The 27,379-nt window shown below is 35.8% G+C and overlaps 2 protein-coding genes across 3 annotated transcripts in view; both read right to left on the minus strand.

The window, feature by feature from the left end:
• Positions 1 to 243: 243 nt before the first annotated feature.
• Positions 244 to 19,139, minus strand: spidr (scaffold protein involved in DNA repair). Its single transcript, XM_043225631.1, has 10 exons — positions 19,001 to 19,139; positions 18,524 to 18,679; positions 18,386 to 18,449; positions 17,931 to 18,110; positions 17,236 to 17,333; positions 11,361 to 11,584; positions 9,752 to 9,846; positions 7,625 to 7,802; positions 1,380 to 1,590; positions 244 to 555 (listed from the first exon to the last, which is right to left on the minus strand). The coding sequence occupies exons 1-10, from the start codon at positions 19,007 to 19,009 to the stop codon at positions 244 to 246; spliced, it is 1,527 nt and encodes a 508-aa protein (XP_043081566.1). The 5' UTR covers positions 19,010 to 19,139.
• A 334-nt stretch (positions 19,140 to 19,473) lies between these two features.
• mapre2 (microtubule-associated protein, RP/EB family, member 2) overlaps positions 19,474 to 27,379 on the minus strand; it is a 14,412-nt gene continuing 6,506 nt past the window's right edge. For both annotated transcript variants that reach the window (XM_043226628.1, XM_043226627.1), the window contains exons 2-7: positions 26,723 to 26,850; positions 25,115 to 25,260; positions 23,861 to 24,077; positions 23,605 to 23,756; positions 21,625 to 21,783; positions 19,474 to 20,751 (exon numbers count right to left, since the gene is read on the minus strand). In XM_043226628.1, the coding sequence (XP_043082563.1) occupies positions 20,677 to 20,751; positions 21,625 to 21,783; positions 23,605 to 23,756; positions 23,861 to 24,077; positions 25,115 to 25,260; positions 26,723 to 26,843 (870 nt within the window). In that variant the 5' untranslated portion in view covers positions 26,844 to 26,850 and the 3' untranslated portion in view covers positions 19,474 to 20,676. The remainder of the gene's footprint in view (positions 20,752 to 21,624; positions 21,784 to 23,604; positions 23,757 to 23,860; positions 24,078 to 25,114; positions 25,261 to 26,722; positions 26,851 to 27,379) is intronic.

Raw genomic sequence — 27,379 nt, forward strand, 5'->3', positions numbered from 1 at the left:
TTCAAAAGAATCCTTTAAGAGCAAATCAGAATGATTTGAGAAGGATCATGTGACACTGAGGACTGGAGTAGTATGCTGAAAATGCACCTTTGCATATGCAAAATAAATAAATATATATATATATATATATATATATATATATATATATATATATATATATATATATATATATATATATATATAAAAAACATTTATTTTAAATTATAATAATATTCCACAATGTCACTCTTTCTGTGTTTTTGATCAATAGTATAAAATACCACCTCCATACTTGTAAGCTGCAACAATGTACCAGACATTTTCTTTTTTCCCTCCAAGTAACTGTGTTATGAAAGGTCCAGTACCTGCCGATGTGCTGAGGTGGTGCAGATTCTGGTGGAGGTTTATAGAGTGCTCTGTGCTGAGAGAATCTCTGTGTAGGGACTTGGCGATGGGTATGCAGTAGACCCTCTGAACAACCACTTCAACAGGACCGCTCTGAGAGCCGGACGCCCCACAATCCTCCACTGCATCCAGCAGAGACTTCCGCACTACGCTTCTGTTCAACTCACCGACCTGAAGATGGAAAAATGAAAACATTTTTATTTTTTCCCTAAACACACCATAAGAAGTTGTTGTACAGTCTCCAACGTAATAACTTGGCATCACAAATTTCTTAAAGGGACAGTGCACCCAAAAAAAACCTCATATCGTTCCAAACCTGTAAGCCTTTTATTGGGCTTTAGAACACATATTAAGATATATTTATAAAACCTAGACCTTTTCGGACCCTGCACAGACCCTACAAACAACACTGGAGAACAATGATTTCTATTCTAAAAAAAAAAAATCAATCTTAAAATATCTTCTTTGTGTTTCAGTTTCGGAATGACATAAGGGTGAGTAAAAATGATAACAAAATACTAATTTTTAGGTTGTTGTGTTGTGTTAGTCTGCTCATATTTTTGATAAGATATAGTTACTACGTGTTTTGAAAACTGTGGCTAACACTTTGTGTGTTTACAACCAACACAGACTTCGTGCGGACGACACTGAACTGCTTATTTCGAGTGGTACAGTAAGGGAAAGAGCAAAGCCTCATTCTTCAAATGCTTTCAAAAAAATAAAAAATAAAAACTAATGTTACGTCGGGGGTCTTGTCGAACAGGAAAATTGGGCTTCGCTTTCACACTAAAGCAAATATTTATGCATTAAAAACATCCCTCATAAATCATCTGCACTCATGAGTGTCACACAGGAAGCGGCAGCTGTCTCCATTCCAACAGCACTTTCACATATTTTATATGTGTGGCCGAATTTGAAATCTAACATAGGAGCTGGATCTTCTGGGAATTTCAGTTTCCTTCCCGCGATCACATGAGAGAGGACAGCTGACGAACCTGTTTACAGGGAATGGATGTCTCGGCTGACACTTGGCTCGTCCCTGACCGCCACAGGCTCCTGGTTAACGGCGGAGGTCTGCATTTCTCCACAGATACCGCGGCTCTCGGACCGCCCGCGTTATCCGGCTTAGTCTCTTCGCAGACTTTCTGACTGAAGTGGGTGTTGAGAATTATGGGATAACGTTCACCCTCCACAACCAGATTCTGCCTAGAGAGACAAACAGAGGTCTGCTAGTCATAATGTGTTGTTTTTTTTTTGGAAATGACACATCATGCGATGCTTTTTATCACAGCGTGGCAACATTCATAAAACTCGACTTGCATTGATAGATTGACAGCGGGTCTCATCGAGCACAACCACCTCCACACTTCTCACGTACATAAAAGCGTCTCAAAATATCCTCAGGTGCACACGAACGCTCAAGCCCGTCCCCTCTGGGTGGAAAATAACTGTTTGTGACTGACTGAGCAACAAAGATGCTCTTTTCCATTGTACAGGCGGTCTGAAAACTTGTTTATATCAAAGCGCTGAACTCAAGTCGACACTATTACTTTGTACTTGGCATTCAACAGATCGACTGCGAAACAAGCTGCGCTTTTGTGATAATGGTCTGCATTGGTGTGTCTTAGTAACCGAGCAAGAACAAAACACACAAAACAAGTGTTAGTCGCTGTTTGCCAAAAGAAAGATGTGAATGAGTTGCAGTCAAACAATACTCCTTCTGAAGCACTATTCATCTTTTTGGTTTTCATATATAAAATAAAAGCAAAAAAGCAGACCAGACTTGAGGCTAGTTTAAGCCTACTTGGCAAGTGGCTTAAAATTGTGAATTGCATGTAAAAGAAGATCCAGATTTGCTGTGCTTGCTTGTATTACTGCACAACTGGGCAAATATTGTTATTATTATATCAAAATTAATAAAAAATATTATTATTATTATTATTATTAATAATAAAATACTGAATAAAGTAAAATAATTACTATATTACTGTTATAATATTCATTGTAAATTAAAAATAGACTATTTAAGAAAAATAACAAACAACAATTTTTAAATATAATTATGTTTTACATTACATTCACTAAAGGAAAAAAAACAAGAAAAATTATTAAATAATCTATATTTCTACATTACAATCATAAAATGAACATTTCATTATTATATTTAAATAATTTATTATCATATATGATTAATAATTATTAAAATACTGTGTATTTAAGAAAAGTAATTAATACACAATAATAAAATGAAATAATGCATTAATAATAAAAATTATTATTACTAATAAAATTCATTATATTTTAAATGCATTATTAATAATATAGCTACTATTATTACTAATATAGTACTAATAAAAATACAAAAATTACTAAATAAACCAAAATAAGAAATGCATTACTATTGCAATATTTTACTGTAAAATATTTAATAAAATAATATTTTTTATACATGTATAAATTGTATTCATTTATTATTACTAAACAAAACACTAATTATGTATATATTTTTATTTATTTATTTTTTCATATTTTGAACATTCCACCACTAAACTTTAAATAAACTGAAAGAATACAGAAAGCCCTTCTTTTTTTGTTTACAAGACCTTCTTATTACAAGCATCGGAAGATAGTTGGCACACTGCATTCCCAAATGCACGTTAAAGAGACTCAAACTCAGAGCAGATGCAGAGATTGAGTTCATGTGGAGCAGCATTTACTGTGAACTGAGCCGCTCTGAGACACTGAAAACCGACGGATGAGAACAGTGCCTCACTTTACTTTAAACAACCTAATGCATACATTCATGTAACAGAATCACACTAAGCCGTTTTGCACTGATGAATCATGCAGCCCTATAAAGAGCTATGATCAGTTTGTACAGGAAAGTGTTTACAACTAGTTATTGATATGAAGCACATGGGGACAAAAAGCCTGCAAACGACATATGCATTTCTCTGAAAACATCTGCACGCTGGTAAGCACATACATTAAAAGTGCTGTCATGAATGCATGACAATGTACCATTCACAGGGCCTCAAGAGTAGGTTACAAATAGCCTGATCAATCTTTGCGCTGAGTGTAGGTAATTTGTCACAGATCTGTTTCAAACAAACATGTCTTCAATAAACGGAGGCCTCCACTCCACTACAAGCCGGGGCCTGCAGAGCTCATGTCATGAGACGTAACACGTACGTCAGCATTCAAATCATCCTGCCCTGAGAGAAAAATTGAACAGGTGCCAGCAGAGACGAGTAATCACACTGAACCTAGTGAACTTCCAGCCAACAGCGTGCAGCTCCAGGGCAGCCAGCAAAGGCAAGTTTACACAGGAGAGGTGGAGGTCCTCTCCACCCTACTGCAAACAAGCGCTTTTTCAACACGCTGTCAACCCAAGAAGAATAGGACAGAAAATTCCAGTCTTTGACAATCCAGTGACAGGCCAAAAAAAAAAAAAAAAAAAAAAAAAAAAAAAAAAAACTGATTTTTTTGTTGGCAATTAAGTGTAGAAGCGAAAGTATTTTTACTGCGTGCAATAGCTAATAATATTATAATTACTATTATAATAAAAAAATATTTATATAATGTATCATTATAATTTAAAATGATTGTATAAATTTTCTACATTTCAGAAGAATAGTCACTGAATCACTGTAAGCATCACAGGTAAACAAAACCATCTTCAATCAACTTTATGAGGTGCATCATGGGATGCTTTTTCAAAACCTTGAACTTATTTCTATATATGCTGGACATTTATTGGCATTTATTTTCCTTTACTACCTGTCCAACTGTATTTTTTTTTAAAATATCTAATTTCTAAAATAAAAATTAAATCTTTGTTTTTATGTATTATTTCTTATAATACTTCTCACACTTTGTTAATCCAATATGCAGATGCATAATTTTTTACTTTTTTTCTAATTCATAAATAAAATACAGATATTTCTCAAATTAAAGTGTATAAATATAATTGGATAATTCTAAAATCATATTTAATAATAATTACACATTTTAATATTAGAAACCATTTTTGAATAAATTACAAAAATACAATAAAAATGAGATGCTAATCATACTACTACTAAAAAAAAAAAAATTGTTTATGCAAACAAAACTCTTTATCAGAAATGCTACACAAATAAAAATACAAAGCAATGTGATCAGGTGCACAGGAAATAAAGTCTTAGCAGAGATTTGTAAAGCCCAGGGCACACATAATCACATTTACGATCATGATATACGTGTCAGTGCATTTCCGGTGGATCTAAACAGGAAGTCTGAGAACAAACTCATGAGTGTGCTGACGTCAGAGCTGACACAAACAGGTGAGGGTGCGGCACAGGTGTAATCACTACCCAGCGATGACAGGTATTTCCTTCATAGCTGAAACAGTGTGAAGAAGCTGGGAACAGTGTGAGAGTGTGTGTGTGTGTGTGTGTGTATGTGTGCACAAGGGTGTTGGTCATCAGAAACACTTTAATACAGGAAGTAGTGAACATAATCCAAAGCAGGCACATGAATTTTTGATTCAGACTTTAACGTATGGCAAATCTAAGTCTTTCAAATAATAAAAAGGACTATAAAAGCAAAATAAAACGTTTATCAAGAAAATTATTCCCATATCTTTTTGTTTCCTTTGTTAACAGCAACGGACGCCCGGATTTGGGTGCAAACAGAAACCAAATCGAATCTGATGGATACCAAGAAAGACTATATAGAAACCCAGGCACATTTTTGGCATATGCAGGTCACGAAACCATCACTAAATGCAAGTTATAAATATTTACATTTTGTATGCAAATAATTGTTTTGTCTACAAAGTTTCAAACTTTACAATGAAATTAAAAAGTAAAAGAAGTTAATAACCGACGTACAATAAAAAAAAAAAAAAGACATCTGCACTAAAATCCAATTGGTGGTCCTTTTTACGCTTTATCTGTCATTAAATATCAATAAAGTTTAAATCTGAAGTTCAATAAGTGTCCTTTTGACTAGAAAATAAATGTTTGGCATTTCGAACGATGGTTTGAAAACCTTGTCTGCAAGTTAATAATTTGAAGTAGAATTGTTACTCTAATTAAATATCTGAATCTTTAATTCCAATTTAACTTCCTGTGGGGAGTAGCCGAACCAATTAAAATTCCACCTGACGAACTGAAAGGAAGTCAATCCTTAACTTTGGAATTCTGCCCAACCCTGCGTCACGGAGCATGACTATTTCAAAGAACTGCAAAACCCAAACAAAGAGACTGCAAATCACCAAAACCTTTTCATGTATTTTGACACTGAAAAATCCCATGCCTGCATTTATCAACTTCCCGTACGTTTTTAAATATATTTGACGACATGTAAAGCGTTATCATCTGCTGTCCGTGTTCTGTTCTGCAAACTAAAGGGGCCGAACTGGAGTCGATCCCGTGGACTTTCCAGGTAAAATGAACTCTTGACTTTCCAGGGTCAACTATGCCTGCCCTTAAAGCAAACACTCCGCAGGGGAGAGAAAGAAAGAGAAAAATGAGACAAGAGGAGAAACTGTGCCAGCAACACACTGTGCTGCATGTGTTTTCTATTCGGCCCTCTGGCCTCTGTCACAGTTATTGTGATCCGCTGCCTAACGCTCCCCCCCCAAAAAAAAAAAAAAAAAAAAAAAGGCGAGGGAAGAAAAAGGATCCAGCAATGTTTTTTCCCGGCTTGCTGGAAATGAGCTCAGAGCTGCCAGGAAGAGGTATGCAGGCCATTCCCTGGAGCTGAGGAATGACGTGGGAGCTACGCTACATGGGGGCGAGAGGGGAGGGGCCTTGGCTTCCGGCGAGGCCTGGCCTTTCCAGTTTGGACGGATCCGTGGATCTGCGGTCCTCCCACACAAGAGGGAAACTGGCTCGTCTGTCCCTCTCACCTTCAGCCCCGCAGGCCTCTCGCGCTTATCAGCTCTGCGCAAACCGCGCGGCCGCACACGGCAAGACCGCTCCTGCCAACCTGAGGCTTACTGCTCCAACAGTGATTCATCACAAATTACCGTGGAAGATATAGGGAGATGTGCGTCAATGCTGTGCAACACGCGTGATCGAGACTCCTGTTGATGAAATTATGATGAAAACGACGAAAAACAGATATGCCAGCAGGCAAAGCGAGGCAGAAAAGGAAAAATGTGGAAGATTTAAAAAAAAAAAAAAAAAGGAAACAACCTGGCTGTTCACATAAGAGTGAAAGAGTTTGCATAATGTGAAATAGCAGGACATTTTTAGACAAAAATATTTTTGCCACTTTTGTTGAGTAACATGTTTTTGATGCAGCAGGTTTTTATGGTTTTTATGATAGAAGCTCATACTCAAATTAAAAACAGCTCAATGTTATTCAGATGCACAAATTGAGCAAAAACATGCTTATATTTATATGGAAATTATACATACATACCCACACACACAAGAATATATTAAAAAAATATTTTATGTTTATATATTACATATTTATATATATATAATATAAAATCTAATACTATAATATGAATATATAAATATATATGTATAAATGTAAATATTTTTGAAATGTATACTGTGTATGCGTGTATATTTATATATCCATAATAAACATACAGTGTACACGTACATAATATAAACAAAAACTTTTATTTTGGATGCAATTAATCATTTGACAGCACTAATTCTAATATTTTATAATGTATCAGTATACATATCTAAAATGCATATAAATATCAGTAGTCTATATCTCTAAATAATGTCTTTATTTTGACTCTATAATGTTTTTTTTTATTTGCATGTTTAGTTTTATGACCAAACCACTGACACAATGATGATTGACAAATAAATATTTAAAAAATCCTTATGCGTAATTTTTTAAAATGTATATCTTTGTTTAAAAAAAAGGAAATGGAAAAGGAAATGCATAAATTAGAAATCACAAAGTGGTTTCTAAGGTGAGTCACGGCTAGGTTATTGTGTTTAAAAAAAGAAATTGACCCCTATTCTGTGACTTATATGGAAACCATGCAATTTGAGACGTCACATATGCCCATATTATAAGAAAAAGTTAATAGTTAATAGTAATGCATAAGCAGCCACTATAGTAAATATTAAAAAAAAGATATTTATTAGCATTTTTTTAAATTGCTGTTAATTCAAGGGTGTTAGGTCAGTAGCCAACAAACAGTTTATTAACATCACAGATAATAAACTCTCTTTCAGCTGTTTTATGGTAAAGTGGTATGGAGCAGGACTCTTACCATGGTGGGTAGATGTGGACAATGTTTCCGGGCGCAGGCTGTAACTGGGCGGCCGTGTCCTTGCTGAAAAGAGCCACACACTTTTCTCCTTCCGGCAGCCTGTTGCATACAGCCGCCTGCATGCCACATTCCTCCAGAACTCCCAGAATCCTCAGCACCAAAACCCCTGACCTCTCAGCTTGGATGAAAAATAAAACGTAGGTATGAATCAATCTGCACACATAATTTAAGCCCAGGGAATCTCTGTTTATACTAGGACCAAACCTTAAATTGAAATATTTTTCATTTCAAATCTTTTAATGTAGCACAACAATTAGCCTGGATGTAAGCTTTAAATTTGATAGAAAGGCCAGCTCTGAAAGACGGTTTCATTCTCAAAGTCATTAAGTTTTGCAAAACAGCACAGATACGATACAGGCCCAGTAAATGAATAACAGCAGCAGGATATTTTGGGTTATGCAGTGAAAACTCAACACTGGCGCGGTTTCAAGTTTTTCATTTCACTCAGTTCTGAGGAAATGAAACAAAATCCAGCACTGACGGGATATATTCCCATGCTGACTGTTCAAGGAATAGTTGGCCCCCTCGATTGGACACATGAACACAATTGACTCAGCTGAAATCATGCCGAGCACAGCCAAGACTTCAGAGAAGAACGATGTGTAATGGAAATTTTGGAGAAAAATGTAAAAGTAGTACGAGAAACAGGCTACGCTTACTCCATGCAACTGCATGCAAAACAGAAACAAGGCTATTTTTCAGTTTTTTAGGGAGGAACCGCTACCGAAAAGCTATGCACGGCTACGAAAAGGAAAGAAACAAGTTGCTAAATGCACACACTGACATCTAATTTATTAGCAATGAGAACACCTAATGTTGCATATTAAAAAAAGTAGGTAAACGTAAATCCTGCAACTAGCAAGAAGTGAGTGGGAGATGCATTCTTTAGGCTGTGGAATTTTCTAAGGAATTATGCCAGTTGCAAAGCTGTCCAGTCATCCTAAATCACTTTCCAGATGCAAACTTGAATGAAAAAAAATCATCTTAGTCAGCTAACATCGCATGCATAAGAATACAATGAATCAGAAGATGGTGAAAGACAGGCATTCAGAACTAGAATAACACAAATTTGACACTTAAACATGTATAACAACTGTAATTAAGCATTTTATTTTTAACTGTAATAGTTAAAAACAAAAATTCACCAGGATTACTTTATAATCACTGATAAACCATTACAGGTTTTCTTAATAATATGAAATATTCCTGTCGAATTCTGTTTACATTTTTTCATTAATCTTGTCACTTTTATATATTCATAGCTTTTATATGTTCTTCAATGTTAGTTACTTCAAACTTCAAAAATGAGGCATTATGGCTTGACAACTGCAGTAATCAAATATGTGTTTAAGTTTTAATATTTCATTTCATTATGTCAATCTTCATTTTATTTCAAGTAACGAACATTTAGCTTTGCCTAATAATAATAACAAGCCTGCTTTGCACTAACGATGCACCATACGAGCAATTTCTTATTATCGTTTTACATTTTCTCTTGAATTTCCACCGATCAACCTTGAAACATTAGCTTCTTTAAACCTACATGCAAACATACCTACACACGAAGACCCCTAACAGGGCACCGTTTAAAAAGAAATCCGTTATACCATGGAAAATGAAAACGTAAAGTGTGCGACTGAGTCTGCAGCGTGTTTGTGTCTGTGGTTTCCTGTCGCTTTGTCTGCGAGACAATTACAGTGCGTCCTATTGTCACCTGAATCACCTGAAACGAGCTTGCTTTCACAGCCGCCTCCTCCTCCAACTGTACACGGAGAGATCTCATTCATTGACTATATATAATATTATACACATTTCATCGAGCATGACAAGCAATTATGGAAATATGAAAACTGTGGGTTGGTGGTTAAATAATTTCCTGGCACATTCTTTGGGCCAGATTTGACATTGGCAGTATTTAAAATAAAAAAAAGACTTCATTTTTAATTGTGAAAACATCAGTGGTCAGGAACGGAGAACTAACCACTAACGATTTGTACAGAGCTAACGTTCAAAGACGTAATTGAGTCTTCACATAAACAGACAGGATTCAGATTGGATGCGTCTTACCAGCTGATGTGGTCGAGTTGCACTGATGTCTCCAAAAGCTGATGGCTGATTTTTGTCTGCTGTGGAGTCGGTTCAGCCTTTCAGCAAAACCTCCCCTACAGAGAGAGATCACAAGGATTCAGTCCCACAGAATCAGACCAACAAAACGAGTGGATTCGATCACACCGAATCAGTCATATGCAATTAGTCCCACAGAATCGTACAGAAAATAAAACAATCAGACGTTCAGAATAACACATGATCAAACTCTGAACCAAATCTACTGAATCAATTACACCGAATCAGTCATTCGGTGTGACTGATTCATTTAAACCACCATGAAGCAGCTACACAGCATAATTTGTATATGCATTCAATCCCAAGGAATCACATAAAACCAATGGTAAAAAATACATGTGAATCATTTATATAAAGTCAATAAACTATTTGCAAGGTATGTGTGAGTCAATCATGGAGAATCAGTTTGAATCAAATGGAATCAATACCATAGAAATATTAATATAAAATCAAACAAACGGAAGTAATAAAGAATGAATAAAATACAATAAATAAACTGGAATCAGTTGTAAATCAATCATAAATGAATCCTAAAGAATGAACCCCATAAATTATAGATTAATGATTACAGAAAATAAATTCCATTGACTCGATAAGAATAACTTGCATAGAATCAAAGAGAATCAACTAGATTCAATCCCATCAAATCAATCCCATTCAATTAATAGTAAATAATAAATTAGAATCCTTTAAAAATAATTATTCATAAGAGAATTAATCTGATTAAATCAACTAGATTAAAGGCATAGAGAGTCAGTAAGAACCAATGTGAATGAATCGGTTCCATATAAAGAGTCAATCTGATTCAACTCCACAGAATCTAACTATATCATCTATAAATCTATCAAACAGAAAACCGATCGATAATTATCAATACTTATTCGTTTCATAAAACATCATAGGCTTCAATTCGCTGCCAGAGCTGCTCCATTCCGCAAGCACTTATTAATGATTATTTGCTTTATGTTTACGATGTATACATTTGCGTTTTATATGAGTGGGTGGTAACTTTTATGTGTGCTATCATTTTTATGCGTACAAAAGCATAATAAAAGACATTAACTGACACTCAGGCAAGGGGCAACTTCCCCTGCGCCCGCCTGCAGAAGGGACTGAGGGTCAGCAGAAGAAGCGGTGGACTAACAGGAGCCAAAAAGAGACACAGCTCCCCCGTGAGGGAACAAACTCGACACGTCCTGCCTCTCCCATTCACACAATCTCACAAACGACTCATTTATAGCAAAAAACACCATGGGCTGGAAGCCGCTCCTTGATAGCCAATCAAAAAAACCAAGTTGACCAGGTTTTTACGGTAAGGGTGTGGATGTATTATTAAACTACTTCACCGAGACATAAAAGTTCAGGTGAACTTGACGGCAAACATTGGAAAGAAAAAAAAACCCAGTAAGAATAAATAACAGTATGAAGGATTACTGCCAGTTAAGACGATAAATCCTAATCATAAAGACAGTCACCGAACTCATAAATTCAGTTCATCTTGCACAGGGTTGCACCGAAATTAAGATTAAGATCCAGGCGCTGTAGATAATACCTTTCAAACCTCCTCCTCTTTTTACTGGAGTCCTCTGGGGTCTTGATGCTCTTAGGGGATTGTTTCTGAGGTGTCTGAAGAATCGCCTGAGCAGATCGAATCCACTCGCTGACCGACTGCCTGCTGGACTCAGCTGCGTCTAGAAAGGATGAGTCCGCTCTGGTTTCTTCTGGATCTTCATCGTTATCGTCGTAAGAGGAGTAGTCTGAAATCTGGGTTGGCGACTAAAAAGGAGAGCAGAGTTTTACATTCAGCACCTACAGTACATTTGATTTGCTTTTATTCACAGAAGTGAATAAAAAAATAAAGAAATAAATAAGAAAAATAAAGAAATAAATAAGAAAAATAAAGAAATAAATGTACAAGTAAAAAAATGTGTAAAATATAAAATGACATGAAATGAAAAATATAATAATATAATAATATAATATATAAATATAATATAATAATATAATATATAAATATATAAAAATAATAGCTAGTTAAAGAAACAATATAATGAATCAATAAACAGTATATAGTAATATAAATATAAGCATATAAATATTACTTAACACTTACAAATGAACAACATATGCAATTACATTAAATTAAGACATTTGTTATATTTACTTTTTTATTATTTTGTGTACGTTTTTTGAAAATATAAATATTAAATAAAAAACTAAACTAAAATATAATTTGAATATTTCTAAAATTTATAGAATAATTTTAAAATGTCAAAAAGTACATATAGAGATTATTTTTGGGGTTTTTGCAACTTTTCTCTGACAGAAGAATTATTTGTAGAAAGGGAGAAAAGAAATACAGAAGTATAAATGTGGTCCAATTTGAGAGTCCCACAGAGCCTAACAAATCTCAATATTGTTCTTGACGTCAAAAACGTTGGGGAAAAAAAAAAAAGAAAAGTGATTGATTGAATGCTTCCAGCACAGTCTTTCAAGAAAAAACACCCTAAGCATTCAACCTTCACTGCCCATCTGCCTAGAGGCCAGTATATTTGACAGTTAACCTCACAGGTACTCAGTTCTCAAGCTAAACGACGCACACAAAACTCTACGTCCACAATTACACAAATTATGGGAGAAGAATGATGCCTGACAGACTGCCGCCATGCAGTCAAAGTGAAATTACGGACTAAACAGGTGTTGCACAAAAACGCCAGCCCGTGTTTTCACCTTATTCGCATGCCATGCCGCGATATGAAAGTCGACGGAGTTTTACAAGCTGAGCCTTAAAAATCAACAGAACCTTAAAAAAAAAAAAAAAAAAAAAAAGTCTTTACAGATATGGCTGAGGGCCACCAAAGTAATGCCAAAAACTCTGCGATCTAAGAACTAGCACCTTGTACGACGCGATCATCACTCAGACTCACGTTTCACATGGATGCAAGGGAAGAAAATAACTGAGAAGGGCAAAGGTGGGAAGCTAGAAAACAAGAACTCAATGGCCTCCCATTAATTCTATCCTCCTGCACATATCGTAATTCCCATTGGCCCCTGAAAACTCTTTCTGAGCATCTGCCTATCCAGCACTGCATTAATTTCAACCTCTGGCCTCTAGAAAAGGCTTGGAATCACTCTTTTAAAGTACTGCCACTGAACTCTTAATCCACATTCAACTCCCACCCATGCTTCCCAATGTGCGACACTTGCCTTTTAGTTACTATATCTAAAATCACCGGCTTTGTGAGTTGCATATTGTTGAACTTGTTAGTGGTGTTTGCTAAGGCAACAATCACAGTTCTTATTATTGCTCATACTTGGGGTTAAGGGTTTCTTCAAATAAATAATAAATCTGAGATAAAATAGGCATAAAAATAAAAAGTCATAGACCTATATTCAAAGAAGAACAGAGAATATCTAGAAAAGTACCGAACTGGTCTTTAAAAATCACTTTGGGGTTAACCCTTACCCTTTATATCACTGCAAGTAAAACAAACTTAACATTAAACCAAAAAACTATTTAAATTAATTATATATATATATATATATATATATATATATATATATATATATATATATATATATATATATATATATATATATACACACATTTTATATAACCTATAAATATATAATAAATATATACAAATGTTTTCACATTTGTTAGGATGTGGAGTGTGCATGTATTTATAAATATACTATAATGTTAAGCATCTAAAATAGAAACGTAATATATATATACACAACTATTCATTAAAAATATATTTAAAAATTATTTTAAAAAAATGTAGTTTGTGCGTGTGCAAACAGTTAAACAAAAATTTTCACATTATCACAGTTTATTCGCTTTAAGTTAGAAAACGGTAGTAAAATATTACAAGAAATTAAAATTGTGTCCGAACAAATTCATCTCATAATGTCAGATAACTTTGATGGAAAGGTGTCAGGTGTTGATTTTTTAGTAACATCTGGTGTCCGTTTGTATATACATACAGTGGTGACAAAAAAATGACTAGAACGCTAGTATTCACCAGCTGAAAATTATTAAGTCTGTTATTTCTATCTTCTGCTGTAGTGTGTCACATATATTGTTTTACATATCCAAACATTTATTTTTATGCATTAACTGAAATATTCCAGTGTGATTTTTGTTTGCAGGAATCTGACACCAGCCAGCGCTGCACACAGAGATCTGATCTCCCCATCATCCAGTCTATCTGGAACGACCTGAAGAAACAGAACAAGCTAAGACAGACTAAATCCAGAAGAACTGCGGCAACGTCTCCAAAATGCTTCAAGAATCCTTCCTGCTATAGTCTACATTTATAAACGGAACAATTGCGCCTTTTCTGTAAGAAGTCTGCAGGTAACGTTGCACATATGCCTCTTTCTCACGCTCCGTTTCGGACAGGGATATCTATACGTTGCATGCAAATCCTACGGCCTTTTGTGAAAATTAAAGAATTGATTCCGAACGCATTATGGGAAAATCTACAAGGCAATCTGAGATGCGAAGAGGGACATCTAGCCCTGACGAAGCACACACCCTCAAACGAACAATGGAAAAAAAGAAAAGACAGAAAATACATTCCACAGATAGACCCAAAGATACGACCCGGGCCCGGTGATATATGATATATGACTCATTTACCTTATGACAGCTCGTAAAAGACAGACGTAAAGGGAACGGGAGGGGGTACTGTTTGTGTGTGTGTGAGAGAGCGTTTGTGGTTGCATTGTCACAAACTGGTTTTCTCGTGGAAAAATTTGTCTGCCTCCTTATCATGTGGAGACACGAACGGCATTCCAGCCCGCCGAACAGCCTACACACTCTTTTATTTGAATCAACTTGACCCTGCAGGGCAGGCTGCCAGCAAACAGTGCACTACGCGCGCTCTCTGTCTTTCTCTCTCTGTCGCAGTACACTATGTTCCTGGCCCAAGCTCAAAAATGTGTTCACCCTGCACTGGCTCAAAATGAATGGAGGAGTACACAAACTTTTCGCTCTATCAAATCTATCGCACTCCCACTTTTTTTTTTTTCGTCTAATTTAGACACGTCACACAGGGGCAGTTCCCAAACCAGCGGGAACAGGACGGAACCGCTGCGTTACGGAGAGGGATGCCAGGCCACAGAGAAGAAGCGCGTCATCGCCAAGGGCGGCCTAATTTGTGGTAAAGTGGTAGAAGCGCAGGTAAAATTCATTGAGAAATAAAGCAACATGTGATTAAAGTCTAGTCGCATGTTTGTCATTTTCCTCTCTTCTTGTAAATGGACACATCTTTCTTACGAAAGCAGGGCAAGTAAACAATCCGTTTTTTTTTTTTTTTTTAAACAAATGGTTTCAATCTTGAATCCAGGAAGCGGTGCTGATTTAAAAGCACTTTTAAAGGGAGGCATGGGAATAAGAGCTAAACAAAGATGTGATTTGGAAGAGTTTGAGGCTGACAGACATTTCAGACGGAGATGTTGCAGGATCCTTAGTGACACCTTGGGAAATTTCTACAACTACATTTCAAAAATGTTCTTTTTTTTTTTTTTTTTTTTCAATCCAAAAACTGGTATGTTCTGGTGCTGATCAGCGTGGGGAAAACAAAACTAAACGCACATAATTCTTCCCATATTTTCTGTTGTCGATGTCAAAGATGTTCAAATCATGGTATTTTGGCACAAATTCATCTGTCACTCGGTAAAGCTAGACTAATTATATAGATGTCAACATGAATAGTTCCAGTGACACGCAGCATTCTCATAAACCATGAACAAAACTACAAGAGCTAAAAGAAAAAAAACTCAAAAATGAAAACAATATTACAAAAAATAAATAAATAAAATCACAAAAATAAACATGTTTTGCACGAACCACAATATTTATGCATGGTGAATAATTAACTGCAGATATAAATATTATGCAATTATTAATAGTGTAATTCTGTAATATAATCTATTTATTTATTTTGATATTTAAACATATTAATAATTGTTTTTATTCATTTTATGAATATAATAATTACTTAAACCTTTATTTATTGCCTGTTTGCCACTGATCTGCACAGCAATCAGTTGTGGTACTGGGTTTGGTTGCAGCAAACCACTGATATAGATTTCCTTAACGTAAACGAAAATTTCTAAAGAATCTTTTTTCCCCAATGACAAAGAAATTGAGTTTTGCCGTGTTCTCAGATTATGAAGTGGATCTAAAATACAGTACAAGGAAAAAAAAACCTTCGAATGTTTCAGCAATGCGTGATTCGATGCCTTCCGAGTATTAATGGGTCAAATCAGAGCTGTGTTTATGCAGTGATCCACATGACAAAAAACACTGCCCTTACAGGAAGAACTGTCTAGTCTGGGTGAAATTACAGTCTATGACAGTAACTGTGAACTGTCCCATCATGACGATAAGATGCATCATGCTGAATTATGATAATCGTGGTCAAAGATCACCAGCATAACACAAATCAATTCATGATGTCATTGCTGATGACAGAGTTATAAAACATCAGGATAACTTGAAATATATGAAAATGAGGTCATCATTTAATCACTCCCGTGACATTCCAAACCTGCACGAGTTATTCTGAAGATATTCTGAAGAATTTCGCAACTGCTTTCGTGAAATAAAATGAAAGTCAATGGGATCCAATGATGTTTTGGAGGTCATTGTACGGACAAAAGCATTCGCGCTTTTCAAAATAACTGAGAACTGAACCTGAACTGTGTTTGCAACCCAACTCATAACCACTTTACTACCATTACAGGTGTTAAGCTAGGCAGTTATTAAATTACCTAATTAACATTGTCTGCCTCATCTAATTCACATTATCACACCAGAGTGCACTATAAAGCACTGGTGTATTTATAATCTAAAAGACTTGCACTCTACTTTGACTTTCAAATGCAATATGCATTACATATCTTAAAAAAAGTCTAAGATGCTTAGTGCTGTAGATGAAAATCTTAATTTTTAAATTGGCATACAACAACATATCCGACTTAGACTGGCATTATTTACCTTTTATACCATTTAAAAAGCCATTTCATGCGTCAGGTGGAAAATAACATGACGTGGCCGTTAAGCCACATTTGATCTTTTATTCAGATGACTTGAGCGAGACATGTACTCTACAAAATGTCAAACGTTAATAAACTAATACCAAGAAAGGTTGCAAATATATATTCAGGCCAAAGGTCAGTCCTAAAAGGAGCAGGGACATTGAGAACCCTGATGAAAGCTCAAGACGTCTTGTTTGAGGAACCATAGCGCCCCCTACTGAGCAACACTGAAATATATAACCTTACACAAAGTTTTCTCTTTTAATATTTTTTTCCTCCCCATTCTAAAGCATGTTTTCTTATTTTAAAGTAATATAAAATCGTGTTAATATACGTACAATTATTCTGCCGATGTAAAGCTAAAACATACTTACCGCAACCGGGTTTAGAAACTCAATATGTTCTTTTGATGCTGAATTCTCCTCCTCCTCTATCTCAGTGTCTGAATCAATAGAAGGCAGTTCATCAGTCTCTGAGGATAAAAGAAGCAGCTAATCAGGATTAAATAACAAGCCTGGGTGTATTAAACTACCGTTATTCATTTTGAGCATTGCAGCCAGAGCAGAGTTTTCATTGGAGACACTGTTTTTGCATCTTTCCTCACTCCTGATTATACTTGTCAGGTAATAAATAATTACACTACACTTGTTAAATAACATGCATTTTAATACTCTTTAACTGAGGAAAAAGGGAATCAAAATGCTAAAATATTTACCACAATGGTGCGGAGTTCTGTTTTATTCTAAATGATTCAGCCATTTAAGCACTGCATAATTTATCTTTTGGGATTTCATCTGATTTCTGTTTTATAATTTATAATTTTTTCTAACAGAATCGACCCCTCCAAAAACACCGTTTAGAATTGTACTGTTGTATCTATAATTTTCACATTTATTTAAAAATAATTTTCATACACAAAATTATATTAGGGCAAATAACTAAGATTCTGCAACATCAGAAAACTCCGAAACCTGAACCTGAAAATACAAAAAATATGCTAGCCCAGCGGGAAACCTATTTTGTTAAGATCTATCCAAATAACTACCAAAACGTGTCTCTGTGTTCTTACCTACACCAGTGCTGAACATCCGCAGACCTCTGCAAGAGTCAACAGGATGTTGTTTGTGTGCTCTGGGCGGCCGCGGTGCCAGTCGAGGAGGAGGAGGATGACAATCATCGTCTGATTCTTCCTCCTCGCTGGAGCTCCAGGCAATGTGCACTGGTTCATCTGTGCCAGCATCGCTATTGCCTTAAAGCAACACTTTTGTTCAGCAAGGATGCATTAAACTGATCAAAAGTGACAGTTCAGACATTTATAATGTTGGATTTATAATGTTGGATACCATTATCCATCAAAGAATCTTTTTTTAAAAAAAAGAAGCATAACTGCTTTCAGTGCTCGATAAAAATCAGAAATGTTTCTTAAGCAGCAAATCAGCACATTAGAATGATCTCTCAAGGGTCATGTGAGACAGTATCAATATGAATTTTATCATTTATGGATTGATCGATCTGTTGTATTACCAGTAACAGGCATCAGAGCCACTTTACGTGCGTTTCTGCTCTTCTTCTCTGAAGTTTGCAGCTTCTGAAACACAAACATGTGATGTTCAGTACAACGTTAACAGACGGGCAGCATTAAATATGATTAGGATAAGACACCTGAATGACAGAAGTGTCCAGGAAACTGTCCCCACATCTCTCCCAGGACTTTGTGGCAGGTGTGGATGTTCTGGCCGATGCCTTTCCTGCCTTTTTGAAAGTGTCTTTTACATCGTCTGGGAATAACACACACCTCATGTCCAGGTTTCTCTTCCGCTGAAATCACACATACACATTACAATTAATTAATCAGCAATAATATATACATACACACACACACACACACACACACATACGTGTGTGTGTGTGTGTGTGTGTGTGTCCATTTGACTGATAGGTTGGCTATTCATATATTAATCTCTTTCACTGTTCTCTTTTCCTAGCTTAATTATGTTTCTTGAATCTCTACTGCATATTGTAATGGATGTGTTGTGAATAATAACATTTAGACTGGACTGGCAGTCAATAGACACACACGCAACGGGTTCTCGCAAAGTTTAAGAAAGTCTGTTAATAAAGTGTTTATTGCTCGCTTACCTTCCCCATGATGTTTAGCAAGTGTTTCACGACTTATATCCTAATTAAATAATAACTGTTTACATTGTTGCGCTGCAGTTCACCAAAATACGGCAGTTTCTTCTTCGGTTCGTTTCTCCCGCTCTTTTAGTTCTTAAAGAGGCGCGCTACTGACACCTAGCGGCCAACGACCTTTAATGATCTGAGCACAAGATCGATAAAAATGTTCTGAATTTATTATAAATATTTTTTAGCAGTAGTATGAATGAAATACTCTTTTTGTCAAATAACAAACATACTCTGTTCTCTTAAGACTCTTTATTTATATGAAAAAAAAATCAATAATAAACCTAGCCTAGCCTAGCTATGCTAATTTGGGACTTTCTTAACCTCGAAATTATTTAAAACTGTGAGTTATTAAAACATAGGTCTACTATAGTGAATGAAAAGAAACATTTAACCCTTAATCACAATAAAAACAAAGGATTTATTCCTTTTGAAAGTGAAAGGGTTTTATTAGGGCAAGTCTATCATATCTCCAGAGATTTTAAACAGCAAGTTAAACATACAAAAAACATTTAACATTTTTTTTTCCTTTTTTTTTTATTAAATATGTAAAAAGCAGGTCAAGTTATTCACAAATAAAATGCAAACATGCAACACATTTGGGGAATGCTTAAGGGGAGATACTGTGAGGGAAATAAAAAGAAAAAACATCGTCTATTTATAATTATTAACAGTACATATGTTTACATTCCTTTTCATTGTACACAATAATAAATGACATAAGCGTTGACCTGTGGAGAATATTGACGAGTATCAGGAGATCACGAGAATGCTGTTTTCTGTTCAGAAGACCTGTGCTTTAGAACAACAGTTAACAAAAATCTTCAGGATGCATCGTTTTCTTCAGATGATGGTTGTTTTTTTTGTTTTTACTGTACATATAAAGTAAAACATGTTTAGACGCAGAATACGAATTGCACAGTTCAAATAAAAAGCTTCCTATTAAACACTGTGATTGGCTTCCACCTCTGTGAAGCTGAGAAACATTTAACTAAATAAAAAAAAGTATATTTCAGTTAGCATGGTGAAAAATTGAACCACGTATCCAAGTGAGTCACATGGGTTTATATTACCAGTATGCATTACGTTATAATGCAAAATTTAACATGGTAACCAATAGTTAATCTTCTGAAGGAATCAATCATGAGGCCGTATTTCACAAATGGTGCCGGTGGCTCTTTGAGCTACTCTTATTGCAATAATTTAAAATATAATGGTTCAATACGTCACATTTTAAAACAGTAACATCTTAAGGAATTAAAAAAAAAGTCAATTGTCCTTCATCGGTGCGGTGAGATGAAAAACAGCAGGTGGAAAACGCCAACAGACTTCAGTTAAAGTAAAAACCGAACGGAGTTGATGTGCAGTGGCTGTTATCACGGGCTTCAAACGAACAACATTCACCAATTAAGCTGCTGTTGGGTGACATGTTCATAATAGTCATGATGCAATTAAACGGGGCTTCAAAACGAACAAAAACAAAACCAAAAAGACACGTTTGAGTATTTGGCCAATTTGTCTCATTCCTTTATCAAGAGAGCAAGTGAGAAATAAAAACCGTCATGAGTTTGAGGCAATGAACCCAAAAGCAGTTTTCTGACTGAGTGCATGTATGTTCAGGTGTCTGTTGTTCAGTATTCGTCCTGCGTGTCGTCAGGGACGTCCTCCTCCTGAGCCGGAGCCTCATGTTCCTCTCCACCGGCCTCCTGCACAAACACAGTTTCTTTTTTAGCTTAGGATCTCATCAGTTATGACCCATGAAAAAAAAAAACAAGTGTATTGATTCATTTTATCCCAGGAAACACAGCAGAAAGTGTCTTTTGGAAATCATCATAGTTGCAAAAGTTAAGAGTACATTGATTTGTGCCCAATCAGTCATGCATCTATTCAATTAGGAATGATCATTTAAACTGGAGTAGCAGTTACGATGTTTAAAATATATATATTTTTTTGTAAATAGCCTATAAATATGTGAATGAAAGAGAGGGTTAAAAATAATTATGAAAATTGAAACGATGGTCATTTTTGGCCTGGACCAACATCATAAGTGGAATTCAGGTGAAAAAAAAACTTAATGTAAGTGTAGAATATGACCCTTATAAAAAGGGAAGAAGAAAAAATAATGAATAAAGGTCTGTTTTAAAACAAAAATATTAAGAAATATTGTTAAAATAATGCTGCTTTGTTAAAAGAAGAACAGAAAAAGTAATTTAAATAAATAAATGTTTTATGTCTTAGATCAATTGCAGACAAATTCATTTAAATAAGTTTGACATATTAAAAAAAACATTATAATAGTAGTAGTAGTGATAATAAAAATAATACAAATAATTAAGTTTTTATTTAACAAATATATATATATATATATATATATATATATATATATATATATATATATATATATATATATATAATACTAAAACAAAAAAGGTGCCAGATTATTATTAAATAAATATATAAAATAATAATATTGTGTTTTATAATAACATGTACTATAAAAAATACAAATTAAATGAAAAAAGTACTATAAATAAATATGAATGAATGAAGTTTGCTGAAAATGAACTTGAAGCACTAACCTGGTCGTCTGCAGAGTACAGCACCTCCATGAGTCTCTCCACGAAGGGCCCGTTGTCTTGGCCCTGCTCCTGACACAGCAGCTCTACCTCTCTCAGCTTCCCGAAGTAGAAATCCCTCTCCTTCTCCACTCCTTCTAGTGCTAGCTTTAATGTATTGAGCTGCAGCGGACGAGAGACGCAAGAGTTAAAACACTGAATTATGCCATGATAGACATGCTTCTAAACAACATAGTGCTTCACTGAATATATACACTTCCTGATACCATGTTTGACCGGTCAGAAAAGTGAGTTGCTTTTAGGGTTGTAATTCCAAAACCAAAAAAAAAGTGGTCAAAAGTGCCAAGTCCATTAACTTTTGGGTCACTAGGTATGGAAGTACCATCGGATAAACACTCAACTCTCGGTTGATTACCCCAAAATCTTGCTTGCCCGATGTACGTGGTTTCAAAAAACAAGTCCAGGATTTGCCATGCAAGAATTGACGAGTCGCTATGGAAACGGACACTAAGAAAAAAGTGCCATGCTGTGTCTTTCTTCTTCTTCTGTTCAAGTGTTTAGTGCATATCGCCACCTAACTGGTGGTTATGCAATCATTTTTCTGTTTACTCTTTAATCCTTAAGAATGATATTGTTTGTCTGATGCTAATTATATGCAAGTCATTTCAGATATGTACACATATCTATGGCAAGTCATTTCAGATATGTACTTTTATTACAGATCCATGCATTAGATGACTATTTTGATCTAGTTATAATTTTTTCTCTTATCTAGTTTATATCTTTATTTCGTTGTTGCCTTCTCTGCTTGCGTCTTCGTTCTTCTGCATTCCAAACAAGTTTTGTTTCTCTTTTTGATCTAGATTCTCTTATGCCCTTGTTTTTGCAGTTCCCGTTCCTTTCTGGATCTTGGCTTTGCTATTTCTCTTCGATTATTTCTTTGGCTGGTTTTGATTATTTATTGCTTTTGCCATGGCGTTTCGTTTTACCCAGATCCCCTGACCACTGACCCTGACCGCCGGGCAGCAGCTCTCCACTTTCACGCGTCAAGTCTCTGCGGCTCTGCGACATTTGAGTTTAAGTTACGGGTTCCCTGTGTTTCTGCCTAGTTCCTCCTCCGTTCTCGAGTCCCCATCTCCTGCCCGGCCCCTCACTCACTCATTCTCCGTACAGCTGTTAATATAATACCCCTGTCTGCTCATATCATCTGGGTCCCATTTCTTGCAGATTCCCGACAACCATGTCATAAGAACATTTAGGAAGACATCTGTGTTTAGAATTCTGATAAAAAGGGCAATGTAACGCAATTAAAAATAAATTCCAGGCTTGTTTATGGAGCTGCACAATTTGGTCGACCAGTATATTTACATAATTATAAATGATTACTGCTACAAAATAATTAAATAAAATTAATGATACACATTGTAAAATCAAGAAATAAGTTTTATTACTAATGTGACGTGCCAGAATAAGAGCATTTGAGAAAAAAATATTTCTAATTTTATTTTACATCACAAAAGGAAGCTAATATATGATAAAAAAAATGTATAATAATTTCTGCTAAATCAGTTTTTGAAACTCACTTTTAACTCGGAACCACTTAACTGTGTACAAATTCAAAATCATAATTTTAAATGCATCTCGATTTAAAAAATTGTATACTTGGAAAAGAAGACAAAAACACTGGCAAACATTTGACAAACAAACGACAGCTCGAATATAAGATCTATTAAAAGCTTATTTTCTTTAAAAGTCATTGCACACCGACTCCGAAATTCACATCTGGCCCGTTATGAAAAAAATTTGGATCAGCTTTGATTTTCTGCATTTGTACATCCGTAGCAAGCATTTTTTTAAAGAAAGGGATGATGACTTTAAGACCTGCAGAAACCCGTCTTCTATTTCATGGTTGTGTTCAGCATGTTCATGACGGTTCATCTGTCTAAAGATTCGAACGGTGTTAATAGCGTTAAGGATGTCCACCTGTTCGTTTAGTTGTGTTACTTGGGCTTCCAGCTCTTTCTCTCCTTTAGCGGGTGTCGCTGACATCACAGGGATCTTTTTGGCAGAGGAGGGTCGGGAGGTGGAGGTGGAGGTGGAGGATTTAGGGGTTGAACTGGTTGATCTAGTAGCTCCTGCACACAAGTTAACGGGTGCCGTGATGCAATTTAGTAGAAGCCAAATGCCGGTTGATTAATGATGATTATAAATAAACGATGTCAGGAGCAGCCTAACAGACCTGCGGTGGGAGAGCTGGCGGCGTGATGGGATTTCTTTGGCAGGTTGAAGATCTGCTCGCCCGGATCTGGAGGGGGAATGGCGTCCTGGCCCTGTCTGGCCTGCACCGGGTCGTACTCCTTCCCATCGTAGTTGGCGTCGAAGAACTTCTTGAACCACTGAATGAAGTCCAGGTTGTCTTGAAACCGTCCTTTGACGAGCTTCTCTACAGGGATGATCTGAGAGGAAAGGAAGCGTAAGTGTGAAGAAGTTACCCAGATAGCTTTGCAGATGGGTTCACAAAGTGGTGTAAAAATAAAATAAATGGTTATAAAATCAAGACAGTAAAATTGTAAAAATATCTGCACGTCATGTGACTGTTAATTATTCAATTATAAATATTTCAGGTCAAAAAAAAATTATTTGAATCCCTGCATTAGTGATACATGCGATTTTTTTTATTGCATACATTAAAATCTATTTTATTGCATGCATTAAAGTCTCCATTTATCAGATATTACTAAAATATGTGTTTTAAAAAAAACCTGATGGCCTGATTGTTTAATAAAAACAAATAAATATTGCGGCCCAAAAATGCAGCTTCTAGCAAATCAGAAATATTACACATTTGTTTTTTTTAATGTCAGATTTTGATGCCTTTGGATACATTTTTATAAAACAACAAATACGAAACATTTTTAAAGGATAACACTGAATTAGGCTAAACAGGAGAACCAGGTCTAACATTTTTTTTCTTTTGCATTAAATAGCAAATACATATAATAAATGTACCATACTATTACAAATATGTTATTAAATTAACATTATTTTTAATTACTATTAATATTAACACCATTATTTATGACACAAACTTTATCAGAAAATGTAACTTTTTGCTCATTTATTTTTTTATTTCAAAATTTCACATTTAATTCAATGTGCAGCTTGCCGTTTCTTAGAAAATGCTGGTTATCTACACAGATTGATTACAGACTAAAAATTATACAGGTATTTCCAGCGTGGAAATTACACATGCATTATATAACTATAAAAGCAGCCTTAAATTTCCAAACACTATTTTAGCAGAATGTGTTCAATAAGAGCTACGCTAATAACAGAATTAAATCAAAGATCTTACATTTATTTATTACCCATTAAAAATCCACTACTCCTTTTCGTACTAAAATGCACTGTTCTATGGTGACTTTTTATCTCGAATCAGATTTCCAATGCTTATAGTGAAAGCCCGACTGAAAGGCCCTCACGTTTCTCTCACCTTATCAACATTCATCCTCTTGAAGGAGGCCTGCAGGAGTTTAAAGTTGTGGATGTACTCATGCTCCAACTTGGCCTGGAATTTCACCTTCTTAAGACTGATGCAGCCGGGAAACAGCATGTCCATGAACTGACAGTACGCCGCTCCTGGAAAGAGAAGCACAAACCATTCTCTGGCTGAAAAAGGCTTCGCGGGGACATTATGTAGGACTCATTCTGCTTCTCTGAGATCTCCACCGCTTTCTACCAGATTTAGTTTCAGCCTCAGGTTCATCTAAGTGTCCGGTTTACTCTGCCATAAAATGAATCCGCCCTTAATCGGACGAAATAGAGCAAGGGAGAGCCGTTTGACTCCAAAGATGTAATTTAAAATGCCATGTAAATCAATGTCTTCTGCCTGTCTAGGTAGACCTGGAGCTGTTCAGTGTCTCAGGGATCTTTAAATACCTCTGGCCTGACCTGTGCTTGTGCCAAACCGAGTTATTCTTGATGTCCCGTGTGACGTCATAATGCTAAAGCACAACAATCGATTGATTCCCAGATTGATTCGTTTTCATTCATTTGAGAATGCAGAATGTCTCTATGTTTTAGCAAGGCAAGGAAAAATTGGAGTAGAAAATAATTATATTAATTAGGACTAATGTACATAAAAAGATATTTAGAACTGTGTGCAAACACAAACGTCTTACGCAAAATAAAATAAAATTTGCATATTAAAAAGTTGCAAAAAAAATTTCTGTGCCTTTAAATGACAATTTAAGTGACGTGAACTAACTACTTGCATATTAATCTAGATTTACAAACGCAAATAACGCTATGTGTACATTATCTTTTGTTTTATAAAGTCTTTTTAATCACTCGTCTTTATTAGCCTATAATTACCATTCATTTAAATCATTTCTCTCTCATCGTTAATCAAACTTGCCAAGCCCTTCTGAAATCATGCAAAATGCCGTCAAACTAAAAATCGCCCAAAGGACGGATGAATGAAGAGAGCTTTAACCGCCTGAACGTCAAACAATTAAACATCCCAAACAACACTTAATCAGCAGGAATGTAGCTATTTCAGATCAAAATAAATGCGAACGCGACGGAAAAAATAACGAAACTAAACAAATAGCTGGCAAATAACGTCACGTTTAATTAAAACCGATTCATCTGCAATGAAAACGTAATCTTTCAGATAACCCTTAGCTGTTTTGCAGTTCATTCAAACAGCCCTGCGGTGTGATAAAAGCATGTAACCGCGTGTCGTAATTAAACAAAAATAAAGCAGATTTTATTTAAATATATCCTGACATGTTGCGCATCATACAAAAACACACGATTTGAAGCTATACCCGTTTTTGGCTGCAGTAAATAAGTTCTAGTTTATTTAGATAAACGGGATCGACTCTGTTCCCAGGTTCGCAATTCATGACTCCGTTAACTAAAGCGGCCGAGGATTCATTGACCGACGCATTTATTTACACGAATGTTGAAAGGCAGCAGCCGCCCCGCAGCGGCGCAGACGAGCGCTAACGAAACGCCTCCGTGTAAATCCCCCGGGATTACCGCTCTTTGTGGCTAATGAGCGTCAGCCGTGCTTTAAGTTGGGAGGTTCACATACCTGACGACAGCTGCTCCACTTTAGTGTAGTTTAGACAGAGCAGATCGTTCACCCAGGCTGTGATGTCATGCCTGCTCATAGTCTCCTGGGTGATTGAGGTAGAATAAACGTTGACCGCCATCCCCCAGCTGTGGACGAGACACGGACATCATCATCATAATCATAATCACACGCAGATGCAGTGAAAGACGGCTCAAAGTCTATCTCGACTGAAACATCTTGTCAGCTTGAGCCAATTCCAATGAATGCATACTATATCAAATGATACGCACTAAGCCTAAAGTCGTTCTATTAGTGCATTTATTGTAATATAATGTGTTGGAATAAGTACGAAACTGTGCAATTGAAATGCTTTTTTAACTAAATTGAGGTAAACAAAAGGCCGACTGCTGAACACGCGATCGCCTTCAGTCCATCCAAGATGTACGGGAGTTCATTTCTTCCCCAGATCTGGAGAAATTTTGCATTACGTGTTCACCCACTGGTGCTCTGAAGTGAATGGGTGCCGTGAGAAGGAGAGTCCAAACAGTGGATAAAAACGTCCCACTAAACCACTCCAGTCCATCAGTTAACGGTTTACGCAGACTTAGGCTTAGACCGAACCAGGATTAGGCCATAGATCAAACACAGATCAATCCAACGTGCCTTCAAAAAAAA

The sequence above is a fragment of the Puntigrus tetrazona genome, chromosome 24 (assembly GCF_018831695.1).
Source record: "Puntigrus tetrazona isolate hp1 chromosome 24, ASM1883169v1, whole genome shotgun sequence".
NCBI classification, from domain to species: Eukaryota; Metazoa; Chordata; class Actinopteri; order Cypriniformes; family Cyprinidae; genus Puntigrus; species Puntigrus tetrazona.

What these genes read in the sequence shown, in the direction of transcription:
- spidr (XM_043225631.1), bottom strand. An exon ending in TGGACACTTCTGTCATTCAG is followed by an intron (nt 18,450 to 18,523) that starts GTGTCTTATCCT and finishes TTTGTGTTTCAG; the next exon opens with AAGCTGCAAACTTCAGAGAA. An exon ending in CAACTCGACCACATCAGCTG is followed by an intron (nt 7,803 to 9,751) that starts GTAAGACGCATC and finishes TTTTCATCCAAG; the next exon opens with CTGAGAGGTCAGGGGTTTTG.